Here is a 21,763-nt window from a genome sequence, read left to right on the forward strand (position 1 = left end):
AGCATTACAAAATCTTCTCTCTTCCTCCTTATTACATTAGAGGTTGTGTGTGTGTGTGTGTGTGTGTGTGTGTGTGTGTGTGTGAGAGAGAGAGAGAGAGAGAGTCGGCTTTGACCTTTGCCGTATACGCAACTTTTCTTTGTAATTTCAGTAATAATCACACTTAGAGCCTTAGAGCAGGTCATTGGGTCCTGTTTGTCCTCCCAAGAGATGCTCGACATTGGTCAGAGTGCATTAACGGTGGTTTGGTGTGGAAGTCCTATAATAGCCCTCATTGACATTGGACTGGCTGTCAGGGGAAGCATCGGTTTTGGACGCTTTCATTAGCATTAATTGCCCCTAATGCACCATCATTTTTGACAGTAATAAGCTAAACAGGGGTGTTATTACTCCTAGCAGAAAGACTGCATTTCCTGGCGTTAAAACATTTTTTGAGATGTATATGGCATGTGGTGCAGGCAAAGAAAGGAATAGCATGATCCAGTGTAAAGCAGGCTTAGCTGCATTTAAAGTGGAGAAATAAGTCCCTTTCCTATTATAAAAATGAATCCTGCATTGTTAGTTGGAAGGAAGAAGCAGCTAATCAACAGGGATCCTACACTGAACTCTTTAAAAGAGGGCTTTGGAAAAAGTTACGATTTTTATTTCTAAATTTGCTTTAAAAGAGTAGCATAAAAATGCTTTGCTTTTGAGTGTTTCCAGAGACCCATTTATAGTGAGATTTTAGGAGCAGAAGGATTTGGTTTAAACTGTTCCCTATTTAGGAACAGCCCTACGGGTGTTTATGTGCAACAATGAAAGCTGTAACTTAGGAAACCTTTTAAAATTGGGGCTGAGAGCAAACCAAGAATGATGCAAGTTCACTGCAGTTTGCCCTTTGCTCACTCCATGTATCTGCATTGTCTGGGGATGCTCAGGATGTCTTTAGAACACACACGAAGCCAGATCCTGATGAGCAGGCCTTGGTGGCCAGTTAGTGCTGAGAGTTTACAGCCAGGATTCTAAGTGAAAACCTAAAAGCTGATAGCTTCCTTATCACTATCATTAGGAGACACTGAAGACTTTACACAATTCTTTTTTTTTTTTTTTTTTTTTTGAGGCGGAGCCTTGCCCTGTTGCCCAGGCTGGAGTGCAGTGGCATGATCTTGGCTCACTGCAACCTCTGCCTCCCGGGTTCAAGCCATTTTCCTGTCTCAGCCTCCTGAGTAGCTGGGACTACAGGCGTGCATCACCACGTCTGGCTAATTTTTTTGTATTTTTAGTAGAGACAGGGTTTTGCCATGTTGGTCATGCTGGTCTCAAACTCCTGACCTCAAATGGTCCTCCTGCCTCGGCCTCCCAAAGTGTTGGGATTACAGGTGTGAGCCACCACGCCTGGCCTAGTCTGTTCTTTTTAATTGCTCCATAGTAATTAATAATATGCATGTATCTTTCTTTATTTAGCTAGTCTTCTGTTTATGGACATTTCAGTAGGATGATGATTTCAAGATCACATTTACAGATTAAATGAATGAGTTCTTAAGAGAATGAGTTAGATAAATAATGAGGGAATTATCTAGTTAATGTTGATGAAGATTGCAGAGTAGTTAACTATGAAGACAGATTATTTTTATAGCATGGAGTATTATTGCTAATCCTCCTACCTCTCCCAAAATTGGAGGGCTGCTAAGCCCATCAAGCCTCCTCCTTAGTCTTCTTGCTATGGAATGTTTCCTACTCCCCAGTTGGGGCCACCCATGGGCAGACTTGGGTCACAGTTCCTTCTGTGCTTTCATAACACTTTGTACATCCATTAAAGCAGCAACCTGGTTTGTTATAATTATGGTTTGTGTACGGGACAGGAAGGATTTCTTGCCATCTCTGTATATTCCCTGAAAGGGGAAAGTGCTCTCAGCAGGTGTCAAATCAAAGCTCTGTGGCTACTTCTTTGCCTGAGCCTTCCATTCCAGTTTGTTTTCCAGTGGAAATGATGTCAGTACTTGTCGGGTTGTGTTTTTTGCAAGAAAGCTTGCTCTGGTTCTGAGCCTTGCCTAAGTTGTAACGCTGTTAACTCAGCAGAGAGCCCAAAGAGCCAAAGTGAGGCTCCTAGCTCCCTTCTTGGGGGTGTCTATTCAACCTGATGGGCCATCGTCCCTCCTCCTCCACTGCCATAATTTCACCCAGTTGCCTAGACTCAATGACAGGCAATGATCCTAAATATAGTTCTGCTATGAATTCATAGGTGGCTGTGAATTCAAAAGTAGATGGTAATATCCTTACAGCTTCTGGTAATAAACCTTTACAGTTTTTTTTTTTTAAGCAAAACAACACCCCTATTCAACATGATAATTGAGGCTGTTGTCATAAAATAGTTATTACAGAGGCAGGAAAGAAGGCCGTTAGAAGGAATTACTTGATAGGTATCTTTATCTCTTTTTAATTTTTCTTCTTTGCCCTTGATTTGAGGTTGTCACACCTTGATATGGTATTTCAGAAAACTGCCAAAGCTATCCTTCAAATATTTGCCCAGCCCGTTATCTCTATTCCTTGATCCTGACTTAGACTATAAACCAGTGGATTTGGCAAGGATTTCCTTAAGTGTTACATTCAAACCTATCAAATATTTGGAAGGCTTACAGATCTGTTTGCACATAAAAGCGCCTTGGGTTTGCACAATTTGCACATTCAAACTTGGGTTTTAATTCAGAAATTTAACATGTTTTCTGTCTCTTTTGGATATTTACATTGATTTTAATCTAATTTTAAAATTTCTCATTTATTGGCATTAGCCCCTCTTTGTGAAGATGTTTATAAGGGACATACAGAATTCAAACACTTTAAGAGTCAACATGGATTGGTTTGTGCTTGTAACAAACTCCCAATCTCAGTGGCTTAAAACAATGAGGGTTTATTTTTTCCCCACACTAGATTCTTTAGGTGGTCAACTGGAGGCTCTGCTTCATGATATCTTTGCTCCAGGACCCTGGCTGAAGGAGCAAGCATCTGGACATTGTGTCCATGTCAGAGGAAAAGAGAGAATCACACATTGATTCTTAAAGCTTTCACTTCTGCCCACATTTCATTGGCCAAAGCAAATCATGTGGCCACACTTGACTCCATGGGGGCAGGGAAGTAGAATTCTACCACATGCTCAGAAGGAGAATGAGAAGTACTTGGGGAACAGTACAGATAACTACCATGACTGTCTAACAAGGAGCTGAAGTGCATGGATTCTGAGTCAGAGTGCCTGAGCGTGACACTGGCCTGATCACTTCCTCACAGTCTGATTTTGAGCAAAGCAGCTTCATCTCTCTCATCTTTTATTTCCTTATCTGAAAAGCAGTACCTTACAGAATTGTGAGGATTAAATGAGATAGTCTTTACAAAGCCAGTGCCTTTCACATGGTAAGCACTCAATAAATCCTAGCTATCATTAGAACCGAATTCTTACTGATTTGAATGAAAGGTACTGCTTCAGGATTTTTCCCCTTATTTATTTTAAAGGACACATGAAAACATTTACTTTTTTTCTTTTCCTTTTTCTTCTTCTTTTTTTTTTTTTTTTTTTTTGATGTTTACCATCCATCCAAAGCCAGAAAAAGACATTTTAGGCCTCGGAATGGGAGAGGTTGGAAATATTACTGGGCTGGGTCAGTGTTACTATCGTCCTTGAAGACTCTTGTTCTAGGATTTTTTCATGCCTTTATTCACCTTAAAGAATAGAAAACTTTATATCTGCATGTGAATTCCTGAACACCCACCAATTGACCTGGCAACTGTCTTCTCTATTTTCCTCTAGCTCAGAGTCAAGATCTCCACTGAAGTTGGCATCACAAATGTTGATCTTTCCACCGTGGATAAGGATCAGAGCATTGCACCCAAAACTACCCGGTAGGTGAGATGCCACCTGATCCCTCAGGGAGCTGAGGCTCAAGAGCTGAGAGGAGTATGCCTAGGCACTGAGCCCTCCATGCATCAGTTCTGTATCAGCAGTCATCCAGCTTGCATCCTAAATTAAAGAGTCTGTAGTTCCACTGGTCCTACACCAGGGATTCTGCGAATTATCTAAGTGGATTTGGAGATTGTATATACCAGTGTTTAGTCCATGCACAAACTATTTATTACCAGTCCTCAACGAGGTAAAGCGCTTACCTCAGGATGTTAGTCTGAGTCAGTCAGCTATGTCACTAAGCATATTAATTAGTTCAGATGATAATTTTTAAAATAATAAGACCTTCTCAATGAAGGAAGCAAGGTATTAATTTACATTCTGGTGCGATCTCCTTATCATCACAGTCGTGAATTTGCTTTTAGTGACCTAATGGCAAGTCTCTCTGGCCTATGATGGGTCTGAAATTAGTTGGAAGCCTCATACGTGCTTAAAATTGAGGTGGCAGATACCCAGCACTAGGGCTGCCATTTCCCCCTCCCAAGTCCATGGAGGCAGTACTAAGAAGTCATAGAACATTTGCTCCCACTGAACTCAGACACAGCCTCAGAATATTTTTCTTAAACATAATCTTCTAAGTAGACACTAACAATTGATCAGAGTTGGGCCAGAATGCTGTAAGAAGCCTGCTCATCAGCCCTCCCCCAGATCCTTATTGGCGCAGCGGGGATCTAGATCTCTGGGGTATAGTCCAGACCCCAACTTTACTCAACTAGGGTAGCTATAGAGGCCAGAAGACAGTAGGGTGAACCCTCAAGGCTCTTTGAAGATGAGATGTTAGCCAGAGGCTGGAAGCCAAGCAGCTACTCCTTTTAAATCACATAGAGTTGGCCTTTGTGTCTCTGGCTTGGCTATTTTTGTAGTGATATTGGAGATAAGAGCACTGTTTAAGAATCCACTGAAGAAATGTCTGTGCGAGCGCTTTGCTGTTTAATGCTCTGCCTAGATGAAGAGTTGGTCTTACTTACGAGTAAATGTAAAATGTGAGTATAAAATAAAGCCAGGTCTGAGCTCTGTAACCATTTGGCTGGTTTATCCCCTGGCCATCTTACCCTAAAATCCCAGGAGATAGCTGTGAAAAGAAGTTTTCCTCATCAAGTCTGCCTTTTGGGAAAATGACTGTTTAAAACCCAGTTTCAGGGCAGAAAACTAAATTGAAACAGTGTCCAGGAAAAAAATATAGCATTAAAAAAAGACAAAGCTGAAAGTACCCTTCTTTCTTTTGTGTCTCCTACCTGCTTTGTCTCGATCTTGCTCACGTGTGCTGCTGGCATCAATCCAGTAATTATTTCTCCTTGCGGTTCTGCCAGCCCAGCTCTCCTGTGTGCCTGCAGAGGCCACACGTGAGCTCCTCTGGTGCCTGACTTTGTTGGAGTTGAGAGCCTTAGGTCCTTGAAGTGAAAGCCCAGAGGTACAAGCATCTGTACACAGCATTTGCCCAGATCCTGCTGGAAGTTTATTCTGCACTTTTCTCAGTCCAGGCTTTATCAGTCCAATTTGCCCCCAGGCTGCAGACAGTTCTCCACATCTGTCTGTCCACAACAGAAGTGTTACTATGGGAGAGGGTGGATGAGGCAATGAAGTGAAGTATATATTTTCTGCCTGTTCTCAGAGATATACTGATCCTCTCTGAAGACTAACTCTATATGCCTCTTTCAGGGTGACATACCCAGCCAAAGCCAAGGGCACATTCATCGCAGACAGCCACCAGAACTTCGCCTTGTTCTTCCAGCTGGTAGATGTGAACACTGGTGCTGAACTCACTCCTCACCAGGTCAGGAAGACACCTAGACAGTTCTCTTAACCTGAAATGTGAATGGATACTAGAGTTTACAATGTGGTCTATAACATGGACTAGAGAGAATTCCACGTTCTTGCTTTCAGGTTTTGACCGAACCCTGACAGTCCATCAGGTTCTCCCACATGACACTCTCACCCTTCTACTGGTTGTAATCCTTTACCTGGGATACACCCTTCTTTCTAAAAAGTTAGCTGGTATTGAGGAGAGGTACTTAAGGCAGATTTGCACTTAATTAAGGTCATTCCTTCCTCCCTCCGTCCCTCAGATGGACTCTTGCTCTGTCACCCAGGATGGAGTGCTGTGGTGTGATCTCAGCTCACTGCAACCTCTGCCTCCTAGGTTCAAGCGATTCTCCTACCTCAGCCTCCCAAGTAGCTGGGATACAGGCGTGCATTACCATGCCCAGCTAATTTTTGTATTTTTAGCAGAGACAGGGTTTCACCATGTTGGCCAGGCTGTTCTCATCTCCTGACCTCAGGTGATCCGCCTGCCTCAGCCTCCCAAAGTGGTGGGATTATAAGCATGAGCACTAGACTCGAGGCTTTTTCTTTCTGATTTAAAAAAGGGAATGTGCTGGCCAGGCATGGTGGCTCACGCCTGTAATCCCAACACTTTGGAGGCAGAGGTGGGAGGATCACTTGAGCCCAGGAGTTGGAGACCAGCTTGGGCAATATGGTGAGACCTCATTTGTATGTATGTATGTATAAATAAATAAGGGAATATGCTGAAATAATTTCGAAAGAAGACCCAAAGCATTTTTTTATTCTAGCCAAAGCAGATTTTGTATTTGTGGGACTCTGAAGAATAGCCCTTTTAACTTGTGCTTACTTTGTATTATGAAAGCAATAGGCTTTATTTTTTTATAGAGTGATGAAAATTATTATTTAAAAGATTTTCAAACCATATACTCTTTCCCCTGAGAACCTAATATGGCCCCATGTCCACTCAGATACCCCCACTCCCACACTGCCTGTCATCCCCCTTGATGGAGAATAACCTGCCTTTAGTGTTACGTGAAGGAAGATTCAGATAAATACTTCGAATGCTGAAAGACAGGAATGCGGGACCTAGTTTGGTATGGGGTACCCTGTACCGATGCTTTAGCAAGGACCAGCAGACTTGTTGCCTTGAGGCAGCTTCAGGGCAGACCTCAGAGGCAACTGGATTTACTTGAGAACCTTCTTGCTTTCTGTTTCTTGCAGCTGCAGCTGTTGCACTTGTGCCCCAGGAGCACGTTCCTCTATGGCCACAGTCCTGGGAGTCCTCTGCTCCTCTCTCCTCCCTACTCCCAAACTCCAGACAGCTTGGTTAGGGCCCTTAGCCAAGCCTAACTGAACTTTGAGTACTTCAGCCTCTTAGCATTTCCCAGCTTCTTCCCAGAATGACATTTGCCAACCAAATAGCACAAGGGAAGGAAGAGTACAAAGAGAAGAAATTAAAAGACTAAACTAGTAGGATTAGGATTAGAGCAAGGAGAGTTAGTGAGGAAGTGTAACTTTCACTGAATACTTGTCTCATCCAGAATTCTGCTGTAGAATCATGGCTTATAGACCTTCCAGGTGGAGGTGGCATTTTGGGGATGAACTTGGCAGCTGCCTGCACTTGATTGTGATAGGAAGGAGATCTGGCATCCGGTCTCCCCATTCCATTCCTGGCCAAGACTAATTGCTGTAGTTGGGATGCTTCATATCTCTGGGCCTCTTTCCCTAAATGCTTTGGTGGTGGTTCTTTGTTGTTCAGGTATAGATTAACAAATGAGATGTAGATTTTCTGTAGATGCAGTGCTGGCTCTGTCACCCTGCCAACTCATTTAATGCTTGTGCCTTGTGATCTGTAAATTGGATCTGTAAACCTACCTGCCTTGTTGAATTCTTTATGTTGAAACACCTGAAAGAAAAGCTCTGGGTAGTTATCAAGTTTTGGTCCAGTTCTAATGTGCAGACACCTTGGTTTCTTGTGCCATTAGTGGGGATAAAGTGATTAGACTCAGTACCATTGTATTGCTATTAACTACTATTTGTTGACTAGCTAGCATATACCGTTCCCTGCACTAATGCTTAGCATATGGTATTGCAAATCTTCACACAGATATGCCACATCTGGAAGTTAATTTTTCTGCCTTAAAGTTGAAGAAATCAAAGCACAAGGAAGTTAAGTAACTTGCTCAGCTAATAAGTAGTGGAAGCAAATCTGTCTTCCAAGCCGAGGCTCTCTCCATGACACTGGGCTGCTCTGCTTGATTAGAACCCTGCCTTACTATCAATACCCAAGCCTCCTCTACTAAATCTTTAGCTGGAGGCACAAGGAAATTGAAAATGGGCCTCTTACAGTTCCACCTCATTTCCTTTCTTTTCACCCTCTGGTGAAGCAGTTAATTGGGCAGCAAAGTGACCAAAAGGCTGGCGGGAAAAAGAAATTGCAGCAATAGCAAAGGGCTTAAATCATCTGCAAACTGGGCAGTCAGCCTCCAACTAGTCGAGAATTGGCTGGACCCGTAAGTTAAATTTCCTTCCTTGTACCAGCAAAAAGTTATCTCTGAGCTGGGAACTAGGGTGGCATGGCCACTCCTTCTACTCTCTGGGGCAGGTCTGGCAGATCCCAGAGCTCTCACTGTGACAAAGCGCTAATAACCGTCTGCTGCCTGGTGGGTTCAATGTTAGGCCCAGGGAGAATTTTGAAATTATCAGATGAAAGGTTGTATTATTCTTCCATCTAGACATTCGTCCGACTCCATAACCAGAAGACTGGCCAGGAAGTGGTGTTTGTTGCCGAGCCAGACAACAAGAACGTGTACAAGTTTGAACTGGATACCTCTGAAAGAAAGATTGAATTTGACTCTGCCTCTGGCACCTACACTCTCTACTTAATCATTGGAGATGCCACTTTGAAGAACCCAATCCTCTGGAATGTGGTATGTGCCTGAATGTACCCTGACCCAGGTGAGAGTGGCTGTGCCCCAGGCACTGGTGGCTCCTTTTCAGGGGCATGGGGCTCTTCACCTTCGCCTTGCCTGTGCCTCCTATACATAAGCTTGGGAGGTGAGGCACTGTGTGCAGTCTCCATAAATAGTCCTGGGGTCATGCACGGGGCTTGGCAACATGGTACGTGCTTAATAAATATTAAGTGAGTGAAGGAAGTATAAACTTACCTTTGTGAGTGCTAGTATCTGTGAATTTCTATAAACATTATACAGGAAGGCCGTTTTCATATTATAGCAGGCACTATCGGGGTTACGTGGATGTGAAAGTTAAGGCCCTGGCCTTTGAGATATGGCATAGCTCATGGGAGGGATGAGATCTGAATTCTGATAACAATTCAGGATGATGTAGAAAAGTGAATTGTACAATGTGCAAAATGCTAATCAACTAATAACCAACATTTGTGTAGCATGTTGTTGTTTACATAGTGCCTTCCTGCATGCCTCACTTTGGATTGGCGTGATGAGAGTAAACGTCTTGCAAGACAGGGCATTTGAGCAAGGGGTTGAAGAATGGCAAGGGTTTATCAGATCTGGGGCTGTGGGGTGATCACTGGGGAAGGGCCTGCAGAAAAGCTCAAGGTGCTTTCAGTGCAATGGGAGCGGTTGTGTTTTGCCAGAGCACCTGAATCCTGTCAAAAGCAGGAGGTGATGAGCTTGGAAAGGTAGCAGAGGCCAAATTGCAGGCTTTGAATGGTGGTTGACTCACTTTGCAAGACAAAGGGGCAGCTGCGTTTTCTCGTGTGGTATTCAAGACTTCTTTTCTTCTCCTGGACTTCAGGCTGTTTTTGTATAAGAGCGCATACTCATTTCTTTCTCTCTTTTTCAAATGTGACTAAATCACACTTCGCAGGGACACCAAGCTGTTTCTGATTGCAACTGTAACAGCCTGTGTACCAGCTGGGATTTTTGTATTAAGCAGCTCTATGGGGCTACTATACCAGCAGAAAATTAGAAGTCTTGCTCTAAAAAGCATTTTCAGCAAATACTTGTTTTGTTCTTAAAGTTTTTACTGCCTCAATTTGTCAGCTAATGGATCAGAAGTGATTGGGACTGCCTGGAGCTTTTTTCAGTTCTGGTCTTAGATGTGAGTCAGAGAATATTATCTATTGAGTTTCACCCACTTCTCTGCCCCTGTGCTTTTACAGACTGTCCTTATTTTTCTAGGCTGATGTGGTCATCAAGTTCCCTGAGGAAGAAGCTCCCTCGACTGTCTTGTCCCAGAACCTTTTCACTCCAAAACAGGAAATTCAGGTATATCCCAAAGGGCCTATCCACTAAACATGTGGGAGAAGAGAGGGCAGCAAAGCCCTGGACAGTAGCTCTGCTCCCTTTAACTTGTTTTGTGATGTTTTATAGTTTGATCCTCACACCCTGTGGATTAGGCAGGGTAAATGGCAGCCCCATCCTTGAACTGAGAAAACAGGTTTAAAGAGTCCGGTGACTAACCCCCAGAAAGCAGAGAGTTGAAGATGAAATCAGAACCTGAGTCTGGTTTTCCTGACATCCAGCAGGTTCAACTCTCAGACCACAGCTTGTTAGCTATGAGCGCAGATGGTTCTAGCGTTTATCCTCCCTGCTCCTGAGTAAATCAGGGCTGATGGGGCGACAGGTGGGAAAACTCACCTGGGAGAACAGGGCTCTACTTCCTTAGGCAAGTCCTTGGATAAGCAAGCCTGGTCCTGTCCTGCACGCAGGACTGTTGTGAGAATCAAAGTTGATAACAGATGAGTAAAGAAGGGCTTTGAAATGTTTCTAAAGCCCTTTCCAAAATAAACACAATAATTGTTAAACACTTTGGGTACTGGTTAAGGAAACTGAGGTGGATCCACTCAGTGGACCATTTTGCAATCTTGAGAAATGATCGTACTTGGAAACTTGCATACGAATTAATGTTGAAGTGTCAAAAACAGACTACCTGCTGTCATTCCACTTTAAAAAAAAAACAAGTGCCCAGAGGGTAGAGTAGTAAGATTGTTTTTAAAACTCCTTTTCATATTGATACAGCATTATTTAAGAATGTAAAATGCAGCTAACTGGTGGGTGTAATTGTGATGATGAAGGGTGCTGGCTGAAGTAGGTGGCAGCAGCTGCTATAGTGTTAGAAATCCTCTAATGGCAGCGGTAGCAAAGAAGAGCAGAGGTCAAAATTTAGGAACAGGAGGCTCAAGTGGGGCTGTGTCATCATGGAGCTGGTTTGGCTGGGCATTGACAAGCAGAAAAGGCAGGCACAAGTTGATACGTTGGAGGAAAAAATCTGTTTTAAAAAGTTCTATTTGCATAATGAGTTACAGCTTACAAAGCATAATCAAATGCACTATTTCATTTGGTCTTTAGAGTATCTTTACAAGCCTAGCAGGGTGGTCATGGCCCTCCCCACCCCCAATTTTCCAGCTGGAAACTGAGGTGAAGAGTGGGAAAGCGACTTTCCTTCTGGTCACACAGCCATACGTTTCAGTTTGGGCCTAAACGGAGGTCTCCAGAGTCCCACACCATTGCTGCTTCTGCTAGGTCACACTATCTAGGTGAGCTTCGTAAAGAGAATTCATGTAGAATTGCTCAGGAAAAAACAAAAAACAAAAAAAAAACCAAGAAATATCATCAGAATGCTTGTCGAGCCTTCTGGTTTAACTCTGGAAATCAAAGTTGGGCCAGGCATGGTGGCTCACGCCAATCCCACTTTGCAGGGCCAAGGAGGGAGGATCACTTGAGGTCAGGAGTTGGAGATCTAGCGAGACTCTGTCTCTACAAAGAATTTAAAAATTAAGCTGGGTGTGGTGGCGCATACCTGTAGTCCCAACTACTCAGGAGGCTAAGGCAGGAGGATCTTTTGAGCCCAGGTATATGAGGTTACAGCAAGCTATGATGGTGCTACTGCACTTCAGCCTGGGTGACACAGTGAGGTCCTGTCTCTTTAAAAAAAAAAAAAAAAGAAAAAGAAATGAGAGCGGGAAGTTCGTTTAGGGCTTCCTTAGAGCCATGGCTCAGGGAGAGAGGGATGAATTATGGTTGGAAAGATCTGTAGTGAGGCTCTGTTACCTTTTAAAAAGGTATGGTGTTACCACCATTAGCTAATTAAGTGGGGCAGCAGCATATGCCAGGGCCACCCTAGGAACCCAGAAACATTGCGAGTCCAGCGTCCTGCCTCAGTCCTGTCACTCAAGCCATCCATATACCTGGGCACCCTCTTTGGCACTAGCCAAATGCCACTTGATGGATTGCATTCTCTGGCCTCTAAATGGCAGTGAGTCTTTGAAGGGAATAAAGGGTTGGCCAAGCAGTGAGCTGGGGTTGATGTAGTCTCTGTGGAAGGGAGACCTCTGGGATCAAAAGCCAGCATTGAGAAGAGGCAAAAGGCCCCGCGGCCACTTGTTGCCAAGAGGTTTTAGCCTCTGGGCGGCATATCCTCTTCATGACTGACACTGATGCTTTGGTCCCCGGTATACATGGCTGCCCCTGCTGGGAAGGGCACATTCTTAAGTCTTCTTGGTGTGTCTTTCGGCAGCACCTGTTCCGCGAGCCTGAGAAGAGGCCCCCCACCGTGGTGTCCAATACATTCACTGCCCTGATCCTCTCGCCGTTGCTTCTGCTCTTCGCTCTGGTGAGTGGCCGTAATTAGCGTGGGCAGCATGCGTCTGGCGCCAGACCCAGCAGATGCATTCCTTCCAAAGGCGGCTGTGTTGTCTGGCCTCAGCAAAGCTCCAGAGGAGTCCAGCAGCTGTGACCTGAATTGATGCTCAAGACATTTTAGAATGACCAAAAGTTCCCACTGTGGAGGAGTGGCCAAATAAACTGCCCCATTAACAAGTGGGCATGAGAAAGTACCTAACAGCCACTAAGAATGACAAAAGTGGATGGACTGTGATGCCGTAGGAGGGTTCAGATGAGATCTAGTGTGAACAGAGCGAGATCCGATGCTGGTAGCTATAAAAAACAGCACAAAGGCTGTGGATTTCAGCACTGCTTGGGGCAGAAAACCAGAAACAATCTAAAGTTCATAAGATGGAATAATATGCAGCTTTTCAAAGAATGGATAGATTTATATGCTGATAGGACAAGATTGCCAAGATGTGTTATTGAGTGAAAAAGGCAAGGGGTAGGGTAGTGTGTTTAGTATGATCCTCTGTAAAGTTTTAAAAGGTGGCTGGGTGCGGTGGCTCATGCCTGTAATCCCAGCACTTTGGGAGGCCGAGGTGGGAGGATTGCTTGAGCTCAGGTGTTTGAGATCAGCCTGGGCAACATAGCAAGACCCCATCTCTACTAAAATCAGAAAATTAGAAAAAAAAAAAATTAATGGTGACGTATGCCTGTAGTCCCGGCTACTTGAGGGGCTGAGGTGGGAAGATCACATGAGCCCGGGAAGTCAAGTCTGCAGTGAGCCATGCATTCTAACCTGGGTGACAGAGTGAGACCCTGTCTAAAAAAAATAAAAATAAAAATAAGTTTTAAAAGGTGATATGTGTTAGTGGTGGTCATCTCTGAGGAGAGGACATTCTGGAGAATGTAGAGGAAGTAACTTTTACCTTTTCTCCTTTTCAGTACCATTTGAATTTTTTTTTTTTTAGCCAATTGTGTTTTTCTCTTTTTTCAAATTATAAACAAACATGAATGCATATCCTCAAAGCTCAGAGAATTTTGAGAAAACACTCATTAGATCTTACTTTTGGAAAGTTGCCTGTGTTCCTAATTGTTGCTTTTAACAAAAGAATTACTGTTTAAATCTAGATAAATCTAGAAGCCTTGCTACAGGTTTTCAGAAACCAGACCTAGGGTATGGGCACCTGTTCTTACATTTGAGTGATGAGAATTTCAAAAGACATGGAACCCACAGCAAGAGCGTGAATGCCACCAGCTGCCGGTGGGTTTATCTTACCAATTCTTAGAGAACTTAGTGGGGGTGTCAGTTACCTTATAAATGCAGTTTCTGACCTTTCAGCTTCATGGTCTCACCTGTTTTAAAATAGTAGGGTTTGCCATCATTAAAAATGATGTTCAGGTTTGAGTTACACGAGCCCATTTGAGAGCAGGTGCTGAATGCCTTTCTAAAGAAAAAGGGAACAAGTTTTCCCGAGGGCTTATAATAGGATGGTTGTCACTTGGAAGAATTCCCTGTCCTTCTAGGATGCATGAACTTTGAAGCCTTGGGGCTGTTGATGGGATTAGCATTGGCATGGCTTGTGTTGCCTCCCTTTTAAGTTCTAATGCCTTTTTAATTTATTTCTCCCCATCATTCAGTGGATCCGGATTGGTGCCAATGTCTCCAACTTCACTTTCGCTCCTAGCACGATTATATTTCACCTGGGACATGCTGGTAAGTGCCCCAGGCTGCTAATTCCACATAACCTCCTCTGACATTTAGCCTGCCCACGCAAAAGCCCTGTTAAGTAGACCCACAACCTATTACCTATAATGACTTAATAGCATAACATTTCCCTCTTCCTCCTGGCCTTTTAGGACAGTTAATACGATGATAAACCTGTTTGGTCCATCACTTAGAACAGCTGTCATTATATTGGGCTTCGTTGTACTGTGCCACTGTTGGCAGACCATTTACCCTCAGTTAATAACCCTGTTTATTTCCAGAGATTACTCACTTATCGTATCTTTACATTGAGCAATCTTCCTGGATGAAGAGCATTAATGCAGTTTCCAAAGGTTATCTTCACATTTGCTGGCGGCTCTGTCTGTGTAGTAATAGAAAACAGTCCTTTCCACAGTCAGACATGCTATCCTGCATCGTTCTCTGGAGACCTTGGGACTTCAACAGCCTAAACATAACGAGACAGTAAATTCACAAATCACTTAAGCATTTCTGAGGCTTTTGACGCTATTGGATCAGGGGTGCCTTGCATTTCACTGTGACTTTAATATTTTTTGTTCTTTTTTTTTTTTTGAGACAGGGTCTTACTCTGTCACCCAGGCTGGAGTGCAGTGGTGCACTCATGGCTCACTGCAGCCTCGACCTCCCAGACTCAGGTGATCCTCCCACCTCAGCCTCCAGAGCAGCTGGGACTCCAGGCTTGTGTCACCACAGTTAGCTAGTATTTGTACTTTTTGTAGAGACGGGGTCTTGCTGTGTTCAGAGCTGGTCTTGAACTCCTAGGCTCAAGCAGTCTTCCCGCCTTTGGCCTCCCAGAGTGCTAGGATTATAGGTGTGAGCCACCACGCCTGGCCTGACCTTAATATTTTTAAAATTCTTTGCCTCTTTCAGGAGTCACTATCTGTGCGCCCATAGTAAACAGATTCTGTAGGGGTGCATAGATAAGTCTCTTGAAATTCTAGGCAAATGTCTGTATTTTTCTGGGGAAAGAGAGAGTTGTGACTTTGATCAGATTATTATGGTGCAGTGGTCCGTGACCTCAGAAGTGGTTAAGAGCCCCGCTGTAGTTCATCCGTCATCTGTCTGGGCAAAACTGACAGGATGACCTTTCTCTCTGGCTCAGTTCCTGGATATGTGTGATAGCCCTCTGGGGTCAGACCGAGAAGAAAACCTGAATATAAATCTGTTGAGAGCCGTGGCTTTTCCTGCCAGTGTGCTTTTTGTGCACGTTTTCTCATTTGATTCTCATCATAGCCCTGATGAGGGTGACTGGGGCAGGAATTATGATCCCTTTTGACAAGGTGGGAGAATCTGGGCTCAGAGAAGTTAAGTGGCTGGTAAGGGCAGGGCCTGGACCAGGCCCCAGGGCTCTCCGTTCCCAGCTCTGAGCCCTTTTCACTCAGCCTTCTTCCTGAGTCCTCCTTGCTCCCTTCCTGGTCACAGTGGCAAATTATCCTTACAGTTTGTTTCCCCCCATAAAAAAGGAAATTATTCATTTATTTATATCCTGTTTATTTTTTATTTTTTTTGAGATGGAGTCTTGCTCTGTCTCGCCCAGGCTGGAGTGCAACGGTGTGATCTTGGCTCACTGCAGCCTCCGCCTCCGCCTCCCAGGTTCAGGCGATTCTCCCACCTCAGCCTCCCAAGTAGCTGGGATTATAGGCCTGCGCCACCACACCCGGCTAATTTTGTATTTTTAGTAGAGAGAGGGTTTCACCGTGTTGGCCAGGGTGGTCTCGAATTCCTGACCTCAGGTGATCCTCCTGCTTCGGCCTCCCAAAGTGCTGGGATTACAGGTGTGAGCTCCCGCACCCAGCCTATTTATATCCTGTGTATTTTTGTTAAGAATTTGAAAAATGAAATGAATCCTAAATATAACGTGACAGAGGAGTTTTAAACAAAAGCAGAGAAATAGGTGTAAGCAGGAACATGGCACAGGTCGCTGAAGTCCAATTGTTACCCCTGTTTGTGTGGGTGTGTGTATGTGTGTGTGTGTTTTGAGACGAGGTATCACTGTCACCCAGACTGTGATCAAGCTTACTGCATCCTTGACCTCCCAGGCTCAAGCGATCTTCCTACCTCAGCCTCCTAAGTAGCTAGGACTATAGACATGGACCATTACGCCTGACTAATTTTTTTAATTTTAATAGACACGAGGTCTCACTGTGTTGCCCAGGGTGGTCTCAAACTCCTGAGCAGTCCTCCTGCCTCAGCCTCCCAAAATGTTGGGATTACAGGTGTGAGCCACTGTGCCTGGCCACACACTTGGCCACAGCTGAGAGGCGAATATATTGAGTTAGCTACTTTTTGGCATCAGAGCAAAGGAATAAAACAAGCTGGTATAGGAGTACAGACCTTTTCATGATCCAACAGTTGCTGTCCCTAACTTTCCTCAACCGCAGGGCATCATTATGTTTCATTTAATTGGATGTCATGACACCTCTTCTTGCAGCTATGCTGGGGCTCATGTATGTCTACTGGACTCAGCTCAACATGTTCCAGACCTTGAAGTACCTGGCCATCTTGGGCAGTGTGACGTTTCTGGCTGGCAATCGGATGCTGGCCCAGCAGGCAGTCAAGAGGTAAGGCCAGACATGGGCCAGGGATCTAGAGTAGGGTTAGAAATACTCAGCTCTGCCGGCCTAGCTCTTTGAAGGGTAGGTGGCAAAATGATTTGTGTTCTTAGGGGCAAGTCTGACACCCTAACCTAGCCCAATACAGAAGCCGGAAGCACTTTGAAGTCAGAAAAGAGCCTTAGTGGTCAGCTTTGAATGTATTACAACCATAGTAATTGATGCCCCAATACAATAGAATGAGAGAGGAAAATTATTGTTTTATGAAGATGAAAATGCATTCATAGATGTGGCAGAAGATTAATTTGTTAGCTGTGTAAAAATTCTCTGCTGCTACAGAGAATCCTGCCCTGCCCTCCCCACCCTCAACATGTCCCCGAGAGCTGCTCCTCTGTAACCCTCACAGCTCCAGGAGCTTGTCCCGGAAGCACGAGGTCTGTGTTATTTCCCACAGAAGCTGCGGCAGGTTTTGCAGAGGCTCCCAGCAAGGAGTATCTCCTCAGTAGCCTACACCATCTCCCCGGGACCCAGACAACCTTAGAGTCACACGGATGGTCAGACAGACCTTGACATGAGGGCAGCTTGCTGGCAGCTTGACTTTCTAAACAGAATTGGAGGCAAATTTAAATGTCACAAAGGTGTTTCTCATTGATTTGACTTTATTAGAACCTGAGTGATTTCAGACACGCAAAGGCCAGTAAGAACAGACTTGCTTTCACCTCTGGAAATCGTTTTCAGATGTGCCGCTTTCTTCTATCCAGGACGTTTGCTGGAAGAAAGTAACTCAATAGTGTACCCTCAACGTGGCTGCCAGTTAGGGTGCTGGGATCAGAGAGAGGCTTTTTCAGGGAGACCATCAGTGGGTGGGAGAAGATGTCTCATCTCCGCCCGAGTCTCCATTGTGAGCTTTCTGAGCATTTCACCGTGGAGACTCGGCACAGACGTGTTCCTTGGCTTTCCTGTAGGAATCCAGGGCCCACCAGAGCTTCCCTTAGCACCAGCAGTGGCAGCTGGTTCATTTTGCCACCCTCCAGTAGCCTTTTCCTGGTGGCTCTGCATTGTACCTGAGAAGGAGCCAGGACTCAGTTGCTTTTGCAAAGCAGAACTCTGTTCGCTTGCAGCACCTGCCTGGGCCCCCAGGGAGCCAAAAGACTGTGCTCTGCTAAGTTCTCTCTTTTCTGGAAGTTGCTCACTCGAGAAGAATGAAATCTGCCAGCCATGGTGGCTTATGCCTATAATCCCAGCACTTTGGGAGGCTAAGGCGGGAGGATCGCTTGAGCTCAGGAGTTGGAGACCAGCCTGGGCAACATAGTGAGACCTCGTCTCTAAAAAAATTAATAAAAATTAAGAACAAAATCAAGACAGGAACTGAGTAGAAACCATTTGGTTTATGTTCTGCTTAGCGGGAGTTCCTAATCTGGAATCCTAAAGTCGTATGCATTTTATGGGGAGAGAGACTATGGTTTTTATCAGAATCCCAGAAGGATCAGCAACTCCTCCCTCTCCCCTGCTGATGTATTCCATTCAAAAACTTAAAGCCCACTCTTTTGTGACCCTCTTTGTGAGTCCTAGAATGAACTCTACCCTGGAAAAATCGGTGACCCTAATGGAAGCTCTGGTTGGGTGTTTGTCATTTCTTTCCTCAGCTGATTTCTCCCCTCACTGTCCTTTCTTGATTCTCAAAACCTCTTTCCTTTGGCAGGATCGCTGCAGAGCAGAGCAGTAGATTGGCAAAATATAGGACACTACGGTAAAGATGAAGGGCGGTCTCATCCCAGAAGCAGGGTCCCTTCCCCGTCTTGCCCGCCTCATGCATGTCAGTTATCTCTCTAGTTTTCAGCCCACTTGCTCCTCCCACCCCTCCCTAAGCCACAGCTGAATTCTGAGGCTGCTTTTCAACTTGCTAGGTGACTGGACCAGGGCAAAAGCTTCCTGAGTTAGCCCAGCTGATGGTATAACTTTGCAGTGAGCAGCTTTGGCCTGGCTTTGACTGTATAAGACTTCATTCTCCCTTATATCCCGTGGGGTGGGTACTTATTTATAGACAAGCCTCTCTCTCTGTTTCCAGGACAGCTGAGATGAGGATAAGACAAATCCAAAATTCATTAAATGACGGTCCCATGGCAAATCCTGGCACACCTTGTCACTGTTTCTAGACTTTTCTGTAACACTGATCTCTAGTTGGGCTAAACAGTGTGGTCTGGGGAGACTGTAATTTATGAAGGACTGATGGCCACAGATCAAAGCCAGCATCAGAATCCAGGTTCCTAGCACTCAGGGTATGTTAAAAGGGCTGCTCCCCATGTGACTAAAATATGAAGTGAGATTCCACTCGTTCTCCTTCTGCCTATCAGTCCTAGGATGGGAGGGAAGTGGAGGGAAGGAGAAGGAGAGTCTGATGCTTCATTGATCTGCTCCGCTAGACCAGGGGCTGGCAAAAGTTTTCTGTAAAGAGCCAGATAGTATTTTAGGCTTAACTGGCCATATGGTCTCTTGGCACCAACTACTCAACTCTGTCACTGTCATGTGAAAGCAGCCATAGACTGTATAAACAAATGGGTGTGGCTGTGTTCCAACAAAACTTTATTCACCAAGACAGGTGGTGGGCTGGATTTGGCCTGAGTGGCACAGTTTGCTGACCCCTGCCCTAGACCAACAAAGGGAGGGAGGTATTTGAATTTTCAAGTCATGTTCTCTTTTATCCTTTGCCTTGGAAATGGCTTTCCCTGCCAAAGCCACAAAACCATCTAATTTCTAATCCTCTGAAAATAGGAGAGATCAACAAAAGCATAGTATTTGGAGCCTTTCCATGGATGTGTGAGCATAAGCTGGGTCACCTAGTCCTCAACATAGAAGGGAACTGCATTTGTTTGTTTGTTTGTTTGTTTGTTTGTTTCCAGGTTTAATGGAGTTGTAATTTATCTGCAGAAAAATGTACCCTTTTTAGTATACAATTCTGTGAATCCTGAAAAACCTATGTAGTCATGTAACCACCACCTCAGTCAAGATATAGGTATTGCCACTCTCCAAAGAGTTCCCCGGTGCCCCTTTTAGAGTCAGACCCTTCTCCCACCCCCATTCCCTGTCTATGCCTGTTTGGTTTTATCCTACATTATAGTCACTCTGTCTGAGATTTGCTTTCAGCAACTGTCCTTTCTGCTACATGTTGAGTTCTTTAATTCTTTAAATAAGTCGATTTCTTTTCTTGATTAAAAAGAACTTTTTTTATAGAGATGGGGTCTCATTATGTTGCCCAAGCTGGTCTCAAGCTCCTGGGCTCAAGCAGTCCTCCTGCTTTGGCCCCTAAAAGTGCTGGGATTATAGGCGTGAGCCATCTTACTCAGTCTCTTGATTTTTAAAGTCCGTTCCCACCCTGCTATCCCCAAATCATTGCTTGAGGAAGAGGAAAGTCACTTGATCATTTGGACATTTGGCATTTCCTAGCATTTGAAAGGAAACCCCCTGGTAGCAAAGTGTTCTTGATCTGAGGGCAGACATTGATTTGAGCAGACATAATGTGGGATGTAAGTTCTAGCCGCAGTCGAGGGTTGTGGGCCACTACCCTTCAGCTGTTCTTATTTCATACTCACGCCATCCTTTCTGCATGAACATTTCTGAATGCCCACATATTAGTGTACCTAGGAACCTCTGAATACTGGCAAGGAATTAGGGGTGCACACCCCAGCCCTCAAGATTAATTCCATGCCTGTGCATGTCTTTTGGAACTGCTTTTATTAATGGGTTTGGAGCCTGCCATTCTGCAAGACTGGATCATTATCACCTTAGTCCTCACCCCTGGGAAGAGCTGCCACTGGAGGATGGTGTGTGTGTGTCAGCAACCCTGCCTCTGCTTGCTGGAGCCTGCCGGGATCAGTTACTCACTGCAGTCACCTCCTCAGCTTCACAGTCTGTCTAGATTGTCATTTTCATTCATTGTGCTTCCCCATCCCTCCTTAGAGTCTAGGGAAAGGCAGCGGAGGGGAAACAAAGAGTACAGGAGATAGGTTTTTATCCCCTTTAACACTTTCTGTGAGCTGAGTCCCATTTTTGAGAATCTTTCTGTGTTAGGTTAGATGCTGAGTGTGACTTGGCAAGAACACGGCCACACGGCAGGAATGTGCAGGTTTCTGTAATGAATGGTCAGGATGTCATGTTCTAAGCTACAGAAGGGCCAAGTGTTGGTTGGCAGAGCTGGAGTCTGGGAGATTGATGATGAGCATTATTTAAACTTTCCTCTTTGTTCATCTAATTGAAATTTACACTGTGTTTTTGGCCTTGCACTGTGAGAGGTGTGCCTGGAATTACCTCATCTCCTTATGTTGTCACATACCACTTTCTTAGTTATTATTGAGTTTGTTTTGTTGTTTGTATTTAAGTTGTCATCAGCTTAATTATGAACTAGCTATCTCACATTCTTTTGTAAAATGAGATGGGGCATACATAAATAGACTTGGGAGATAAATGATTATTCCCTTATAAATGGGATCTTAGAGCGGGAGAGTACCTTAGTCTCTCTGTTGTCACCAGTTAGGAACTGTAACCGTGAACGGAAACCTTCAGTAATTCTGTGTTTGTCTCCATTTTCTTTCAGAACAGCACATTAGTTCCAGAAGAAAGATGGAAATTCTGAAAACTGAATGTCAAGGAGTCAAGAACAATTCACAGTATGAGAAGAAAAATGGAAAAAAAAAAAACTTTATTTAAAAAAGAAAAAACTCCAGACTGTAGTTATACTTTTGCTTGTTTTTCAGTTTCCCCAACACACAGCAGATACCTGGTGAGCTCAGATAGTCTCTTTCTCTGACACTGTGTAAGATGCTGTGAATATTACTAACTTACCCAGATGTTGCTTTTGAAAAGTTGAAATGTGTAATTGTTTTGGAATAAAGAGGGTAATAATAGGAACAAAGGCCTGATTGAGAGCTTATTCTCGTACTTTTGGGTGGTGGGGTCCTTGGGTATATGACATGAGGACTTAGTTGGAAATGCTGTTGATGCCAGCATATTTCTCCAGGCCTTTCTTGGTCCTTCTTGCCCCTTGCTCCTAACAGAACTGAGAACTGCCTGGAAAGGCCAGCTTCCTTTCTTCTTCTCCAGCAGTGAGCACCAGCTGTCTGCATAGGAGCCCTGTTGGTATCTGAAGGCCCCATTTGGACCTCTAGGG

At 44.5% G+C, this 21,763-nt stretch overlaps 1 protein-coding gene across 2 annotated transcripts in view; it reads left to right on the forward strand.

The window, feature by feature from the left end:
* RPN2 (ribophorin II) overlaps positions 1-21,508 on the forward strand; it is a 63,247-nt gene extending 41,739 nt beyond the window's left edge. The window contains exons 10-18 of one of the 2 annotated variants that reach the window (XM_019017050.3): positions 3,779-3,870; positions 5,588-5,702; positions 8,446-8,640; positions 9,874-9,960; positions 12,212-12,307; positions 13,942-14,017; positions 16,479-16,608; positions 18,302-18,349; positions 21,191-21,508. In XM_019017050.3, the coding sequence (XP_018872595.3) occupies positions 3,779-3,870; positions 5,588-5,702; positions 8,446-8,640; positions 9,874-9,960; positions 12,212-12,307; positions 13,942-14,017; positions 16,479-16,608; positions 18,302-18,349; positions 21,191-21,203 (852 nt within the window). In that variant the 3' untranslated portion in view covers positions 21,204-21,508. The remainder of the gene's footprint in view (positions 1-3,778; positions 3,871-5,587; positions 5,703-8,445; positions 8,641-9,873; positions 9,961-12,211; positions 12,308-13,941; positions 14,018-16,478; positions 16,609-18,301; positions 18,350-21,190) is intronic. The other variant, XM_004062112.5, reaches the window with a different exon arrangement.
* Positions 21,509-21,763: the final 255 nt, after the last annotated feature.

Source organism: Gorilla gorilla, chromosome 21 (genome assembly GCF_029281585.2).
Source record: "Gorilla gorilla gorilla isolate KB3781 chromosome 21, NHGRI_mGorGor1-v2.1_pri, whole genome shotgun sequence".
NCBI lineage: Eukaryota > Metazoa > Chordata > Mammalia > Primates > Hominidae > Gorilla > Gorilla gorilla.